General features: G+C 52.4%; 1 protein-coding gene across 2 annotated transcripts in view; it reads left to right on the top strand.

Moving 5' to 3' along the window:
- Nucleotides 1–17896, top strand: part of mindy4 (MINDY lysine 48 deubiquitinase 4) — a 194725-nt gene that overhangs the window by 4454 nt on the left and 172375 nt on the right. For both annotated transcript variants that reach the window (XM_080213582.1, XM_080213573.1), the window contains exons 2-4: nucleotides 10001–10120; nucleotides 14753–14985; nucleotides 16836–17112. In XM_080213582.1, the coding sequence (XP_080069708.1) occupies nucleotides 10001–10120; nucleotides 14753–14985; nucleotides 16836–17112 (630 nt within the window). The remainder of the gene's footprint in view (nucleotides 1–10000; nucleotides 10121–14752; nucleotides 14986–16835; nucleotides 17113–17896) is intronic.

Raw genomic sequence — 17896 nt, 5'->3', positions numbered from 1 at the left:
ACGGTGAGGGGGAGAGAGAGGGACTGGGGATGGTGAGGGGGAGAGAGGGACTGGGGATGGTGAGGGGGAGAGAGGGACTGGGGATGGTGAGGGGGAGAGAAGGACTGGGGATGGTGAGGGGGAGAGAAGGACTGGGGATGGTGAGGGGGGAGAGAGAGAGAGGGACTGGGGAGGGGGAGATAGAGAGAGGGACTGGGGACGGTGATGGAGAGAGAGAGAGGGACTGGCGACGGTGAGGGGGGGAGAGAGAGACAGGGACTGGGGACGGTGAGGGGGGGAGAGAGAGAGAGAGAGAATGGGGATGGTGAGGGGGAGAGAGAGAGGGACTGGGTATGGTGAGGGGGAGAGAGAGAGAGAGAGAGAGAGGGACTGGGAATGGAGAGAGAGAGGGACTGGGAATGGAGAGAGAGAGGGAGTGGGGATGGAGAAAGAGAGAGAGAGAGGGAACATGGATGGTGAGGTAGAGAGAGAGAGAAAAAGAGGGACTGAGGATGGAGAGAGAGAGAGGGACTGGGGATGGTGAGGGGGAGAGAGAGGGACTGGGGATGGTGAGGGGGAGAGAGAGGGACTGGGGATGGTGAGGGGAAGAGAAGGACTGGGGATGGTGAGGGGGATAGAGAGAGAGGGACTGGGACTGGGGATGGTGAGCGACAGAGAGGGACTGGGACTGGGGGAGAGAGAGAGAGGGACTGGGGACGGTGAGGGGGAGAGAGAGAGAGAGAGAGGGACTGGGGACGGTGAGGGGGAGAGAGAGAGAGAGGGACTGGGGACGGTGAGGGGGAGAGAGAGAGAGGGACTGGGGACGGTGAGGGGGAGAGAGAGAGAGGGACTGGGGACGGTGAGGGGGCGAGAGAGAGAGGGACTGGGGACGGTGAGGGGGAGTGAGAGAGGGGGACTGGGGATGGTGAGGGGAGAGAGAGAGAGACTGGGGATGGTGAGGGGGAGAGAGAGAGAGGGACTGGGGATGGTGAGGGGGAGAGAGAGAGAGTGGGACAGGGAATGGAGAGAGAGAGGGACTGGGGATGGTGATGGGGAGAGAGTGAGACTAGGATTGGTGAGGAGGAGAGAGAGGGACTGGGGATGGTGAGGGGGAGAGGGAGGGTCTGGGGATGGTGAGGGGGAGAGAGAGAGAGAGAGAGAGAGAGGGGGACTGGGGATGGTGAGGGGGAGAGAAGGACTGGGGATGGTGAGGGGAGAGAGAGAGAGAGGGGGACTGGGGATGGTGAGGGGGAGAGAAGGACTGGGGATGGTGAGGGGGATAGAGAGAGAGGGACTGGGACTGGGGATGGTGAGAGACAGAGAGGGACTGGGACTCGGGGAGAGAGAGAGAGGGACTGGGGACGGTGAGGGGGAGAGAGAGAGAGGGACTGGGGACGGTGAGGGGGAGAGAGAGAGAGGGACTGGGGACGGTGACGGGGGGAGAGAGAGAGAGAGGGACTGGGGACGGTGAGGGGGAGAGAGAGAGAGAGGGACTGGGGACGGTGAGGGGGAGAGAGAGAGAGGGACTGGGGACGGTGAGGGGAGAGAGAGAGGGGGACTGGGACGGTGAGGGGGAGAGAGAGAGAGGGACTGGGGACGGTGAGGGGGAGAGAGAGAGAGAGAGAGGGACTGGGGACGGTGAGGGGGAGAGAGAGAGAGGGACTGGGGACGGTGAGGGGGAGAGAGAGAGAGAGGTACTGGAGACGGTGAGGGGGAGAGAGAGGTACTGGGGACGGTGAGGGGGAGAGAGAGGGACTGGGAATGGTTAGGGGGAGAGAGAGGGACTGGGGATGGTGAGGGGGAGAGAAGGACTGGGGATGGTGAGGGGGAGAGAAGGACTGGGGATGGTGAGGGGGAGAGAGGGACTGGGGATGGTGAGGGGGAGAGAAGGACTGGGGATGGTGAGGGGGAGAGAAGGACTGGGGATGGTGAGGGGGAGAGAAGGACTGGGGATGGTGAGGGGGAGAGAAGGACTGGGGATGGTGAGGGGAGAGAAGGACTGGGGATGGTGAGGGGGAGAGAGAGAGAAGGACTGGGGATGGTGAGGAGGAGAGAGAGGGACTGGGGACGGTGAGGGGGAGAGAGAGAGAGGGACTGGGGATGGTGAGGGGGAGAGAGAGAGAGGGACTGGGACGGTGAGGGGGAGAGAGAGAGAGAGAGGGACTGGGGACGGTGAGGGGAGAGAGAGAGAGGGACTGGGGACGGTGAGGGGGAGAGAGAGAGAGGGACTGGGGACGGTGAGGGGGAGAGAGAGAGAGAGGGACTGGGGACGGTGAGGGGGAGAGAGAGAGAGGGACTGGGGACGGTGAGGGGAGAGAGAGAGAGAGGGACTGGGGACGGTGAGGGGAGAGAGAGAGAGAGGTACTGGGGACGGTGAGGGGGAGAGAGAGGGACTGGGAATGGTGAGGGGGACAGAGAGGGACTTGGGATGGTTAGGGGGAGAGAGAGGGACTGGGAATGGAGAGAGAGAGAGAGAGAGAGGGACTGGGAATGGAGAGGGGCAGGGACCGGGGGAGGGTGAGGGGTACGGACTGGAGGAGGGAGCAGGGGACTGGGGGGTGGGGAGGGGGTTGGGGGGCGTGGGCCGTGTGGGGGGCAGTGGGGTGGTGTCGGATTGGGAGGAGTGGGTTGGTATGGGGGGTGGAGGGAGGGGAGGGTAGGGGAGGGGAGAGGGGCGTGGGGAGGGGGGCGTTGGGGGGGGAGGGGCGTGTGGAGCGGGGCGTTGGGGGGAGGGGCGTGAGGGGCGTGGGGGGGCGTTGGGGAGGGGCGTGGGTGGGCGTTGGGGGAGGGGCGTGGGTGGGCGTTGGGGGAGGGGCGTGGGTGGGCGTTGGGGGAGGGGCGTGGGTGGGCGTTGGGGGAGGGGCGTGGGGGGGCGTTGGGGGGAGGGGCGTCGGGGGGAGGGGCGTGGGGGGGCGTCGGGGGGAGGGGCGTGGGGGGGCGTCGGGGGGAGGGGCGTGGGGGGCGTCGGGGGGAGGGGCGTGGGGGGGCGTCGGGGGGAGGGGCGTGGGGGGGCGTCGGGGGGAGGGGCGTGGGTGGCGTCGGGGGGAGGGGCGTGGGTGGCGTCGGGGGGAGGGGCGTGGGGGGGCGTCGGGGGGAGGGGCGTGGGGGGGCGTTGGGGGGGAGGGGCTTGGGGAGGGGCGTGGGGGGGCGTCGGGGCTTGGGGAAGAGGGGTGTTGGGGGGGAGGGGCGTGGGGGGGCGTTGGGGGGGAGGGGCGTGGGGGGGCGTTGGGGGGGAGGGGCGTGGGGGGGCGTGGGGGGCGTTGGGGGGGAGGGGCGTGGGGGGGCGTTGGGGGGGAGGGGCGTGGGGGGGGAGGGGGGGGAGGGGCGTGGGGGGGGAGGGGGGGGAGGGGCGTGGGGTGGAAGGGCAGTGGGGAGGGGCGTGGGGAGGGGGGCGTGGGGAGGGGGGGCGTGGGGGGGCGTGGGGAGGGGGGGCCTTGGGGGGTGCGTGGGGAGGGGGGGCCTTGGGGGGGGCGTGGTGGGGGGGTGTGGGGAGGGGGGTCCTTGGGGGGGCGTGGGGAGGGGGGGCGTGGGGGGGGGGCGTGGGGAGGGGGGGCCTTGGGGGGGGCGTGGGGAGGGGGGGCGTGGGGAGGGGGGGCCGTGGGGAGGGGGGGCGTTGGGGGGGCGTTGGGGGGGGCGTGGGGAGGGGGGGGCGTTGGCGTGGGGAGGGGGGGCGTGGGGAGGGGGGCATTGGGGAGGGCGTGGGGAGGGGGGGCGTGGGGAGGGGGGCATTGGGGGGGCGTGGGGAGGGGGGCGTTGGGTTGGGGGGGCGTTGGGGAGGCGTGGGGAGGGGGGCGTTGGGGGGGGCGTGGGGAGGGGGCGCGTTGGGGGGGCGTGGGGCGGGGGGTCGTTGCGGGGGGGCGTGGGGAGGGGGGGCGTTGTGGGGGTCGTGGGGAGGGGGGTCGTGGGGAGGGGGGGCGTTGGGGGGGCGTTGGGGGAGGCGTGGGGAGGGGGTGCGTTGGAGGGGCGTGGGGAGGGGGTCGTTGGGGGGAGGGGCGTGGGGAGGGGGTTGTGGGGGGAGGGGTGTATGTGGGGGCATTGGGGAGGGGGGCGTGGGGAGGGGCGTGGGGAGGGGGAGGGGCGTGGGGAGGGGAGGGGGGTGGTTGGGGGGTGGTGGTGTGGGTTGGGGGGTGGTGGTGTGGGGAGGGGTTTGGTGACAGGGCGAGGGGAGGGGTGGCGGGCGGGGAGGCTGGTGAGGGGGGCGAGGGCAGGGGGGTTGGGGAGGGGGGAGGTGGGTGGGGAGGGTTTTCGGGAGGGGCAAGGTGTGTGGGGGAGGGGGGTGGTGAGTGGGGGAGGGGGTTGGTGAGGGGAGGGGGTTGGTGGAGGTGGGGGAGGGGGTTGGTGAGGGGGGGAGGGGGTTTGTGAGGGAGGGAGGGGGGTGGTGACGGGGGGTGGGGGGTGAGGTGGGTGGTGAAGGGGCGTGGTTGGGTGGGGGGAGTGGGGTTGGGTGGGGGGAGCGGGGTTGGGTGGGGGGGGTGGTGGTGGGTGTGGGGGGAGCGGGGTTGTGGGGGTGGGGCTGGGGAGGGGTGGTGGTCGGGGGGGGGTACTTGGGTGGAGGGGTGGTGGTCGGGGGGGGCACTGGCGTAGATGGGAGGGACCGGGGATGCAGAGGGGGAGGGAGAGAGGGGGGAGGGACTGGGGACGCAGAGGGGGAGGGTCTGGGGATGCAGAATCGGGGAGAAGGACCGGGTGGACCAGGGATAGTGGGGAGAGGGACCGGGTGGGCCAGGGATAGTGGGGAGAGGGACCGGGTGGGCCAGGGATAGTGGGGAGAGGGAGGGGGCGGGTGAAATTGGGGTTTGTGGGGGAGCAGGGATGGAGAGAGAGAGGGATTCTGGTTGGAGAGAGAGTCTGTGTGATTGGGGATAGAATGAGTGGGAAGGATTGGGGATGGAGAGAGAGAGAGGATTGTTGATGGAAAAAGAGCGGGGGATTGGGTGTGGGAGAGGGAGAGATTGGGGATGGAGGGGGGAAGGGGGAGAGGTAGCAAGGGGGATCAGGGACGGGAAGAGAGAGGGAGAGGATCGGGACGGGGAGAGGGGGAGGATCGGGACGGGAAGAGAGAGGGGGGAGGATCGGGGACGGCGAGAGAGGGAGATTGGGGATTGGTGAGGACAGCGGGGCTGGAGGGAGGCGAGGACAGCGGGGCTGGAGGGGAGGCGAGGACAGCGGGGCTGGAGGGGAGGCGAGGACAGCGGGGCTGGAGGGGAGGCGAGGACAGCGGGGCTGGAGGGGAGGCGAGGACAGCGGGGCTGGAGGGGAGGCGAGGACAGCGGGGCTGGAGGGGAGGCGAGGACAGCGGGGCTGGAGGGGAGGCGAGGACAGCGGGGCTGGAGGGGAGGCGAGGACAGCGGGGCTGGAGGGGAGGCGAGGACAGCGGGGCTGGAGGGGAGGCGAGGACAGCGGGGCTGGAGGGGAGGCGAGGACAGCGGGGCTGGAGGGGAGGCGAGGACAGCGGGGCTGGAGGGGAGGCGAGGACAGCGGGGCTGGAGGGGAGGCGAGGACAGCGGGGCTGGAGGGGAGGCGAGGACAGCGGGGCTGGAGGGGAGGCGAGGACAGCGGGGCTGGAGGGGAGGCGAGGACAGCGGGGCTGGAGGGGAGGCGAGGACAGCGGGGCTGGAGGGGAGGCGAGGACAGCGGGGCTGGAGGGGAGGCGAGGACAGCGGGGCTGGAGGGGAGGCGAGGACAGCGGGGCTGGAGGGGAGGCGAGGACAGCGGGGCTGGAGGGGAGGCGAGGACAGCGGGGCTGGAGGGGAGGCGAGGACAGCGGGGCTGGAGGGGAGGCGAGGACAGCGGGGCTGGAGGGGAGGCGAGGACAGCGGGGCTGGAGGGGAGGCGAGGACAGCGGGGCTGGAGGGGAGGCGAGGACAGCGGGGCTGGAGGGGAGGCGAGGACAGCGGGGCTGGAGGGGAGGCGAGGACAGCGGGGCTGGAGGGGAGGCGAGGACAGCGGGGCTGGAGGGGAGGCGAGGACAGCGGGGCTGGAGGGGAGGCGAGGACAGCGGGGCTGGAGGGGAGGCGAGGACAGCGGGGCTGGAGGTGGAGGCGAGGGACAGAGGAAGCAGAGGGGAAGGTCTGCAGATTGGAAACATGGAAACTAGGACCAGGAGTAGGCCGTTTGGCCCTTTGAGCCTGCTCTACCATGTATATCATACCTTGAATGAACATCAGATTGAGTATCCTGATCCCTCCTTTCCCCCCATATCCCTTGATCCCTTTAGCCCCAAGAGCTATATGTAATTCATTATGTACCGTCCAATCTATAGGATCCAGTCCAAAAAAGTTTTAGAAAGTGACCACCAATGGATTTATTATTTCCAGTGTCACTATCCCAAAGGGATATAGATAATCTAAGAACATAAGAAACAAGAGCAGGAATAGGCCATCTAGCCCTTCGAGCCTGCCCCGCCATTCAATAAGATAATGGCTGATCTGGTGGATCAGTTCCACTTTCCCGCTTAATTCCCCCGTCTAACAGAAATCTATCTACCCGTGACTTAAATATATTTAACGAGGTAGCCTCCACCACTTCAACGGGCAGAGAATTCCAGAGATTCACCACCCTTTGAGTGAAGAAGTTCCTCCTCAACTCTGTCAACTAAGCGAGTGGGCAAGGGTCTGACAGATGGAATACAATGTTGGTAAATGTGAGGTGATCCATTTGTAGGAATAACAGCAAAATGGGTTATTATTTAAATGGTAAAATGTTGCAGCATGCTGCTGTGCAGAGGGACCTGGTGTCCTTATGCAGGAATTGCGAGGAGTTGGTTCACAGGTGCAGCAGATAATTGAGAAGGCAAATGGAATTTTGTCCTTCATTGCTAGAGGGATGGAGTTTAAAAACAGCGAGATTATGTTGCAGCTATATAAAGTGCTGGTGAGGCTACACCTGGAGTACTGTGTACAGTCTCCTTACTTGTGAAAGGATATACTGGCACGAGAGGGGATGCAGAGGAGATTCACTAGGTTGATTCCAGAGTTGAGAGGCTTGGCTAATAAGGAGAGACTGAGTAGACTGGGGCTATACTCATTGAAACTCAGAAGAATGAGGGGAGATCTTAGAGAAACAAATAAGATTATGTTGGAAATAGATAAGATTGAAGCAGGGAAGTTGTTTCCACTGGCAGGTAAAACTGGAACTAGGCGGCATGGCCTCAAAATAAGGGGAAGCAGATTTAGCACTGAGTTGAGGAGAAACTTCTTCACTCTAAGGGTTGTGAATCTGTGGAATTCCCTGCCCAGTGAAGCAGTTGAGGCTATCTCATTGAATGTTTTTAAGGCAAGGATAGATAAATTTTTGAACAGTAAAGGGATTAAGAGTTATGGTGAGTGGGCAGGTAAGTGGAGCTGAGTCCACAAAAAGATCAGTTGTGGTCTTATTGGATGACCGAGCAGGCTTGAGGGGCCAGATGGCCTACTCCTGCTCCTAGTTCTTATGTTCCTTCAGTACTCTGGAATGAAGATTATCAGGTCCTGGAGACTTAGTCACCTTCAATTCTATCAATCCCTCTAGGGAGGTGACGGCCTGGTGGTATTATTGCTGGTCCATTAATCCAGAAACTTGGCAAATGTTCTGAGAAATGACATGGTTCGAATCCTGCCATGGCAGATGGTGGAATTTGAATTCAACAAAAAAATCTGGAATTAAGAATCTATTGATGACTATGAAACCATTGTCGATTGTTGGAAAAACCCATCTGGTTCACTGATGTGCTTTAGGGAAGGAAATCTGCCATCCTTACCTGGTCTGTCCTACATATGACTCCAGAGCCACAGCAATGTGGTTGACTCTCAACTGGCCTCCAAAGACAACTGGGGATGGGCAAAGCAACGCCTTTGTCCCATGAAAGGATTTAAAAAAAATCTCCAAAACCATTTCTCTACTAATGCTGATTTCATTCAGCTCCTCAATAAAACTTGCTTCTCTCGGAATCTCTGCTAAATTATTCATGCCTTTCTTTATGAAGGCAGAATCAAAGTACAAATTTAGTTCCTTGGCCATTTCTTCATTCCCTGCTAAGAATTCCTCCGTTTCTGATTGTAAAAGGCCTACATTCATTTTTGTCAATCTTTTTCTCTTTACATTATGTTCCCCACTAACTTACTTTCATACTCTATTTTCCCCTTCTTAATCAATCACTTGGCCCTCTGCTGAATTTTAAACTGCTCTCAAACCTCAGGACTATTGCTTTTTCTTGCCAATTTGTATGCTTCTTCCTTGAATCTGATATATCTCTAATTTCCCTTGTAAACCATGATTTGGCCACAATTCCCTTACCACTCTTGCGCCAAACAGGAATAAACAACTTCTGGAGTTCACCTATTTGTCCCTTAATTGCCTGTCATTGTCTGTCTAGTACTTTTCCTTCCAATAATGTTTTCTAGTCCATCATAGACAATTCATCTTCCGTATCATCATAGTTACCTTTGTTGAGATTCAGGACCCTGGTCTCAGAATCAGCTACATCATATCTATCTTGACAAAAGAATTCTAGCATATTATGGTCACTCATCCCCAAGGGTTCTCTCACAACAGGATTTCACAGCTAATCCTTTCTCATTGCACAACACCCAGAACAAGATGGCCTGCACCCTTGTTAGTTCCTCAATTGTTCCAAAAAAACTATCCCTTATGCACTCTAGAAATTCCCCCTCTGTTGTACTGTGACTAATTTGATTCTCCCAATCTAAATGCTGATTAAAGTCACCCATAATCACAGGTGTTTCTTTAACACCTGTCTAATGCTTTTCCCAACATTACTATGCAGTTTGGTCTATACCACCCCACCAATTTTTTTTTAATTCCTTTGTGTTTCTTAACTTGACCCATACAGATTCCACATCATCTGTGCTATTTTTCCTTAATATGATATCAATGTCATCTTTAATTAACAATGGAACTCCACCACCTTTTCCTTTCTTTCTGTCTGTCCTTCCTAAACATTGAATAGCCCTCTATGTTTAGTTTCCAAATTTGGTCACCTTGGAGCCACATCTCCATAATGCCAACTATATCATCCCCCTTTACAACTATCTGTGCAACAAATTCATCCATTTTGTTTCGCATGCCCTAAGCGTTCAGGTACAAAACCAGACCACAACAGCAACAACTTTATGACCTGCAACTGTTTTTAATTATATGTTGACCAAAAAAATCCAAGCATGCTTGACTCTCAGTTATAATTGCTGTTTAAAGCCAATATTGCCACTATTGTTGTTAAAATCACAGAAGCAGTTGTTCTTTGTCCGTCTGCACAGCTCTTTGGAGTAGAGAATTATAAAGATTCATAGGCCACTGAGTGAAGAAGTCTTTCTTTCAGTCCAAAGTGACCTACATTACAACAGTGACTACACTTCAGAAAGTATTTCACTGACTGTAAATCTAAGCTCACAAAAGGCACTGCATAAATGCAAGTCTTCCTGCAGAAACTTTTCCTTCCAATTGTTTGAGAGTTGAGGGAAGAGAGTCTTAGCATCTATCCTGTCAAACCCTTGTATCTTTCAGGGAGAACAGCTCTCATTCTTCCAACCTCCAGAGAGTACCTATCCATTCTACCCAATTTCTCCTTGCAGGAGATTTCTCACCCCATGATGGTCCAACCTATTAAACCTTTGCTGTACTCTCTTTAAGACAAATAAATCCTTCCTCAGGTATGGAGAACAAAACTGTGCATGCAACTGAAGCAATGGCTGAAGGGGTTTGTGCATTCTGAATATGTGTGAGTTTTGAAAGGCAGTCTCAAAGCTAAGCTTGAATCTTTTCTCTTCATGTGTTTTGCAAAGAGGCTACTGGATGATGTTGAGGATTGTGTGGGAGGTGAGATTTATACTGTGCTGGTTATAAATTGTGACGTACAAAGGGAGTTGGGGTCCAAACGTTGTGCAGAAAATATTCTCTCCTGTATTGCTATCTCCAGAAGCTTCACATAGCTGTGCCTGAACTCTGAAATGAATTCTCACAATAAGCAGGAAAGAACTGTTTCTGAATCTGAATTGCAGTGTATTATCTCCTCCCATCCCTGCAGGGTTTAAAGAAGACTATTTCAGCCATGGACCAGGAGCTTCCACGCACTGAGGGCAGCATTAATACCCGCAATGAGCTGAAGAAAGTGCTGCATCTGGAATCACTTTATAAACAGAACAAGGTGAAGCAGGATTGCACTTTATTTGCTAAATTAATGACATCAGCTGGCACGAGCGTCAAAACCCGTGTGATCAGTGACGTCTTTCATGTACTGTATTCATTCATTTGATGGTACAGAACTCTGTCACAAGCTCAGTTGCTAATGGGGTTCAATCCTCTATTGGAACCGGCTTGTCTGTGCCTGCAAAGTATCCTCCCACTGCCACAGCATTGAAAGCGAGCTTACGTGACTTAATAGAATCCTGCACCACGGAATTGGGCCATTCAACATATCATGCTCTTGCCAGCTGTTTAAAATTAACCCCCCCCCCCCCCCCCCAACGTTCTTTCCTTGTAGCCTTGAAGTTTTCTCCCCTTCATGTGTTTATCCAATTCCCTTATCAAAATTGCATTTAGGGTAGTGTATTCTAGATCAGAAGTTTATTTATTAATGTTACAAGTCAGCGTACATTAATACTGCAGTGAAGTTAGCGTGAAAATCCCCTAGTCGCCACATTCTTCCCACCTGTTTGGGTACACTGAGGATGAATTTAGCATGGCCAATGCACCTAACCTGCACGTCTTTGGACTGTGGGAGGAAACTGGAGCACTTGGAGAAAACCCATACAGACACAGGGAGAACGTGCAGAGTCCACACAAACAGCGACTCAAGCTTGGCCCACCCAGTTTTTCTTTAGCTCATTTCCTTAAATCAGTATCCTCTGGTTACAGACCTCTTTACCTGCCAAGTCCTTGGAGTAAGGTATGATGCGATTGGAATTGTGTTAGCTATGGAGCATTAAGAATCTGGCTGAATATGCATAGACTCTTGACATGGAGTACGCATTTGTCAAATTAATTTTCCTACTGAACCAGAGACTAGAAATGACTTTCTGTGCAACTTTCTCAATGTGACTGCAACATTCTGTCATTTAGGTTGTCACATCTTTTATTTTTCATTGCAGCTTCCCACCCTTCTGTCAACTTTTCCAAATGTGTTTGCAATTTGTTTGGGCTTACATAATTCATGTATGATTAGCAAACCAGGGAACTGAACAACATTCGGATTTTGTATCCCTCTTGAAGTAGAGGCAGGAGGAACTTGCTTAATGGTTTTAACAGGGTATTAGGAAATAGAGTTCAAGTAATTTTTATTTCTGTTTGGGGATAAAGTACAAGATCAAATAATTTTTAAAAATTCATTCATGGGATATGGGCATTGCTTGCTGGGCCAGTATTTATTGCCCATCCCTAATTGCCCTTGAGAGTCAACCATATTGCTGTGAACTAAGGAAGGAATGCAGATTTCCTTCCCTAAAGGGCATTCGTGAACCCATTTTTGTATTTTTTTTTATTCATCATGGGCCAGCATTTATTGCCCATCCCTGAAGGCATTTAATACTCAACCACGTTGGATCTAGAGTCACATATAGGCGGGACCAAGTAAGGATGGCAGATTTCCTTCCCTAAGGGACGTTAGTGAACCAGATGGGTTTTTACAACAGTCGACAATGGTTTCATCGTCCTCATTAGATTTTTGATTCCAGATTTTTATTGAATTTTAATTTCACCATCTGCCGTGGTGGGATTTGAATCCGGGTCCTCAGAGTGGATCCTGGATCTCTGGATTACTAGTCCAGTGACAATACCAATACACCACTGCCCCCCCTGAATAGGATCCTTAGGTTTTTTGGAACAGTGGATAATGGTTTCATGGTCATCATTAAACTTTTAATTTCAGATTTTACCATTTGCCATGGTGGGCTTCGAACCCAAGTATCTAGAACATTAGTCTGAGTCTCTGGATTACTAGTCCACAAACCTCCCCCATTTGTGTGTGCTAAGAAAGGGTTAAAGTTTTAGTTTCTTGTTAAACACAGGTGCCTGCAAGTCTATAATTCAGTTTCATTTGAAATTTTTCCTGCGTCGTAATTGAAGTTTATACGATGTAAAAGCAGTGACATGTTTTAAACAACTTAAGCTAAACAACCAAAGACCCACACTGAAAAAGCAGAAGCAATTAGAACTCAGTCTGAAACTAGGTAACCCCTCCAACAAGGAGTTTTCCATACTGACAGGACCATACAGAGGGAGGCAGTAGCGCAATGGTATTGTTGCTAGACTAGTAATCAAGACCTGGGGTAATGTGCTAGTGATTTAGGTTCAAATCCCACCATGGCAGATGATGAAATTTGAATTCAATAGATTTCTGGAATTAAAAATCTCATGATGATTGTTGTAAAACCCATCTGATTCACTCATGTCCTTTAGGGAAGGAAGTCTGCCATCCTTACCTGGTCCAGCCTACATGTGATTCCAGATGCACAATAATGTGGTTGACTCTTAAATTCTGAAAGCAATAATTGCTGACCCAGCAATTAAAAAAATAAAGAACAGAGTGTTCAAGAAACTAGGGTACTGGACTGAGAAAAGTTCCAGGACTTTGATATAAAAGGAACAAGGCCCTGTTCGTTGAAGTTAGAGCAAAGAGCAGAGAAAGGGCTCTGAATTAGAAAGACAGCTGCACAAAGCAGGTTTAACTTTGGCTAATGAGAAGCCAAGCATCTGATCTGGAAAAGGTTAGTGACACCTTAATACGGCCTGTGAAGCACTGATGTTCTATTAGTTGGGGTACCTGAGAGATTGTGTGGCAGCTTGAATGCAGAGTGTGTTTCAGGGCAGAGGAATACTGAAAGGAGAGGTTGAAATTCTGGATGTGGATCCTTGGTGAAGACATCTAAGAGAAAGCATTGTTTAGGGGAGATTCCAAGAGTGTTCTTTGAGAGCAGAGTTTGGAAACCCTCGTGTGAAAGCCTCTGTTGAGAGTAGTTGGCTCACGGTGTTACAAGCACCTGGGGAGATTTGATGAGAAGTGCACAGAAGTTGTATAGGCTGATGTGGAAGAACAAAGAATGGTACAGCACAGGAACAGGCCCTTCGGCCCTCCAAGCCCACGCCAATCATGATGCCTGCCTAAACTAAAACTTACGCACTTACGGAGTCCATATCCTTCGATTCCCATCCTATTCATGTATTCATCTAGTTACCCCTTAACATAATGTTTGTTCCTTGGTTTCAGAGGGTGGAGTGTCTGACCAGAGTTTGCCTATTAGTTTACATGAACTGTGTGCTTACTGAGAACATTAGCGTATAAGAATAAGTTTGTAACTTGTGTTATCTGTATAAATCTGTCAAGGTATAGCTGGCATGAGGGAGTGGTCTAGTTTAGTTAAACTTTTCTTGTTTAATACATGTTTTGTTATTTTGTTAACAGTTAATCGGAAGTCCTGTGACTCTTCATCCACGTCTCTAAACAAAAACTGGGATCATAAAATGGGGAGGGAAATATGTATTTTGACGGCTTTCTCTACGTTAGGATAAAAAATATACATCTTTGAAGGGTCAACTATGCTTTTTTTTAAGAGAGGTTGATTGAAAGTCCCTTTAACATCGCAAAAAAACATTGCAATGCTCTTCGCAGGAGCATTATCAGATACGATGTCACAGTGGTCAGCATTGCTGCCTCACAGCTCCAGGGACCTGGTTTTGATTCCCGGTTTGGATCACTGTCTGTGTGAAGTCTGCACGTTCTCCCCATGTCTGCGTGGGTTTCCTCCAGGTGCTCTGTTTTCCTCCCACAGTCCAAAGATGTGTGGGTTCAATGGATTGACTATGCTAAATTGCCCATTAGTGTTAGTGATCAGCAGGGTAAGTACGAGAGAGTATGGTGATAGGGCCAGGGTGGGATTATTGTTGGTGTGGACTCGATGGGCTGAATAGTGTCCTTCTGCACTGTAGGGATTCTATGAAAATGTGAGGCTGAGCCATGCAAACTTAATCTTTGGTCATCTCAATGATTGAAGCACAAATAGCATATGGTCTATTCATGTTTGCCCAATGTGGGTGGCATGGTGGCACTGTGATTAGCATGGCTGCCTCACAGCGTCAGGGACACAGATCCGATTCCCAGCTTGGATAAGTGCCTGTGTGGAGTTTGCATGTTCTCCCACATCTGCATGGATTTCCTCCGGTTTCCTCCCACAGTGCGAAAGATGTGCTGGTTAAGTACACTCAAAATTTGTAAGAAATACAGTAAGTTTTATAATACCACTGAAGCACCTTGTCATTATATTAAGCATACTATATAAATGTTAGCTGTTGAGGAAAGTCCAAAGTTTGAGACCGAGGCATTTGAAGGCAGGTCTTCCAGTAGAGAGGGCAAAGGTAATTGGGAATGCATGAGAGGCCAGAATAAAGTAACGTTTATTTATTAGTCACAAGTAAGGCTTACATTAACACTGCAATGAAGTTACTGTGAAAATCCCCAAGTCACCACACTCTGGCGCCTGTTCGGGTACACTGAGGGAGAATTTAGCACGGCCAATGTACCTAACCAGCACGTCTTTTGGACAGTGGGAGGAAACCCACACAGACATGGGCAGAACGTGCAAACTTTACACAGACAGTGTCCCCGGTGCAGTGTGGCAGCAGTGCTAACCACAGTGCCACCCATATTGGGCAAACATGGATAGACCATGTGCCATTTGTGCTTCAATCATTGTAGGAAATGCGTGAATGTTACGCTATGCACTGATGATTATTTACTCAGCAACTTTTTTGAACATTGCCTCTTTTTTTAAAATCCTATTTGCAGGCTCAGGTGATGCCTCTAAAGACCATGCTGGAGATAATCACAAAATATTTCCTGGACAGTTGTGAGAACACGAAGACTGTGGCGCGGGAGAACTTTCGAGCTCCAGCTCTAGTAAACCAAAGAGCAGCAGCAGTGCGTTTTGACAGTACCTTCGTAAATATCTATGACCTCTCCGATGAGGACAAAGGTGGAGGCGTCGCATTTCACGACTTGAATAAATCTGAGACTTGCAGGTACAACACGTCTGATTCTGCTGTATGACATTTTCTTTATAATACTGGAAAAGTGGCCTTGATTGTCTCTGCATGGCAAATGGACAGCTAACAGTGTTCACTGGAGTTTAAATGTTGATCCCAGAACTGAGTGGTTATAACCTAATAAAGGTGAGGCTTTTTGCTTTAGAAAAGGGAGGCAGTGACCTGATGAAAGCCTTCAAAATTATGAAGGGCTTGTTGGGGTAGGCGTAGAGTTTCCACTTGTTGGGATGTCCAAAATAGGTGTTATAAGACAGTCACTAATGAATCCAATAGGGAATTCAGGAAAACAAAGAACAAAGAAAATTACAGCACAGGAACAGGCCCTTCGGCCCTCCAAGCCTGCACCGACCATGGTGCCCGACTTAACTAAAACCCCCTCCCCTTCTGGGGACCATATCCCTCTATTCACATCCTATTCGTGTATTTGTCAAGATGCCCCTTAAAAGTCACTATTGTATCCGCTTCCACTACCTCCCCCAGCAACGAGTTCCCACTACTCTCTTTAAAAAAAAAATTGCCTAGGGCATTTCCTTTAAACCTTGCCCCTCACACCTTAAACCTGTGCACCCTAGTAAATGACTCTTCCACCCTAGGAAAAAGCTTCTGACTATCCACTCTGTCCAGGCCCCTCATAATCTTGTAGACTTCTATCAGGTCACCCCTCAACGTCCATCTTTCCAGTGAGAACAAACCAAGTTTCTCCAACCTCTCCTCATAGCTAATGCCCTACATACCAGGCAACATTCTGGTAAATCTTTTCTGTACCCTCTCCAAAGCCTCCACATCCTTCTGGTAGTGTGACAACAGAATTGAACACCAGTCCAAGTGCGGCCTAAGGTTCTATAAAGTTGCAACGTGACTTGCCAAGTTTTAAACTCAGTGCCCTGGCTGATGAAGGTAAGCATTCCGTATGCCTTCTTGACTACCTTCTCCACCTGCATTGCCACTTTCAGTGGCCTGTGCATCTTCTTTAAAACCTTTTTTTTATCAAAGTTGCAGTTTTTCTGCAACGCTGGCTAAATTTAGGCTTTGGTGTTTTGATTGCAGGGTGATTATTGAGCAAAAGACATGTCAAACCTAGCCGACTGTAGGCTTTCCACACCCACAACTCAGATGGCACAGTGGTTAGCACTGCTGCCTCACAGCGCCGGGACCCGGGTTTGATTCCCGGCTTGGGTCACTGTCTGTGTGGAGTCTGCACGTTCTCCCCGTGTCTGCGTGGGTTTCCTCCGGGTGTTCCTGTTTCCTCCCATAGTCCAAAAATGTGTGAGTTAAGCTGATTGGCTGTGATAAATTGTCCATTAGTGTCGGGGGATTCGCAGGGTAAATATATGGGGTTACAGGATGTGGCCTGGGTGGGATCATTGTTGGTGCAGGCTTGATAGGCCAAATGGGCTTCACCGTATGGATTCTATGAACTTTCCAGGTTAACATTGCAATCTCTGAAGCTATTTAGAGATGGGAATTACGTAGTTCTTTTCATAGCCCATCAAATATGGACATTGCTGACAAGGCTAGCATTTATTGCCCATCCCTAATGCTCAGAGCTATTGCAAGGTTTCTTGCCTTCTCTTGAGGATTAAACTCAGGATGCTCAGATTATGAGAGTGCTGTGCTGCCACTGTGCTAAGAAGGCACATGTTAAATATAAGTGCGAATTGAACCAAGGACCTACCAGAAGCAATGTGAAAGGGCTAACCACTAAACTGTGGAAAACGATTGAAGGAGCTACCCGATTCATTGTGCTCCTCTACCCTGTTGTAGTTATGGGTCAAAGTTAACTATCTTTCATGAGGATAACATTCCTGATTCTGTTCAATTCCTAGGTTCCCGAATGATTCAGGTGGTTTGACCTGTATGCCAGCACCTTCTTCCAAGACTCTGCAGAGTTCACTCAAGAAGAAGGATAGATCTCCTGGTAGGAATGGATGCTCGTCAGGAGGTGATCCGGGACTCCTTCCTGTTAACATCCTTTCATCAGATCCTTCCAGGACTGGCGGGTTTCCTGTGGAGGCCAGAGGTACAAATATGGAGCCGCAGAGACCGCGGTCAGGTCGCATTGTACGTGGCATGATGTCTGGCCCAATCCGTACAGTACAAGAGGTGAGTAGTCACTCATTGACATCCTACCAAAATTCCAACTCTATCCCAGAACATGACTAAATTGCTTTTTTCCCTCTCCCTGCCCTTTTGTCCCCATTTCACTTGAGGATGGTGATTTGCACAATTCCGCCAAGGCTGGAAGCCCTTGTAAGTAGTCTCACTACACCAGGTCAAAGTCCAACTGGTTTATTTGGCAGCACAAGCTTTCGGAGCGCTGCTTTTTCACTCACCTGATGAAGGAACAGTGCTCCAAAAGCTTGTGGTACCAAATAAACCTGTTGGACTTTAACCTGGTAACATAAGAACATAAGAAATAGGAGCAGGAGTAGGCCATCTAGCCCCTCGAGCCTGCCCCGCCATTTAATAAGATCATGGCTGATCTGAAGTGTTATGAACTTCTTACTGTGCCTTTTCCATGTAATAGCACCATGGGATCTTTATATCCACCTCAGAAAACAGACCAACTCGGTTCAATATCTCATTACTGTGCGGCATGGTAGCACAGTGGTCAGCACTGCTGCTTCACAGCTCCAGGGACCTAGGTTCTATTCCTGGCTTGGTCTGTGTGAAGTTTGCATATTCTCCTTGTGTCTGTGTGGGTTTCCTCCGGGTGCTCCGGTTTCCTCCCACAGGCCAAAGATTGATTGGCCATGCTAAAATTGCCCCTTAGTGTTCTGAGATGTGTCGGTTAGAGGGATTAGTGGGTAAATATGTAGGGATATGGGGATAGGGAATGGGTGGGATTGTGGTCGGTGCAGACTTGATGGGCAAAATGGCCTCTTTC

Source organism: Carcharhinus amblyrhynchos, chromosome 2 (assembly GCF_965287045.1).
Source record: "Carcharhinus amblyrhynchos chromosome 2, sCarAmb.v2.hapA, whole genome shotgun sequence".
NCBI classification, from domain to species: domain Eukaryota; kingdom Metazoa; phylum Chordata; class Chondrichthyes; order Carcharhiniformes; family Carcharhinidae; genus Carcharhinus; species Carcharhinus amblyrhynchos.
The sequence above is the reverse complement of the archived record's forward strand: the minus strand, read 5'-3'. Positions and strand labels throughout refer to the sequence as shown.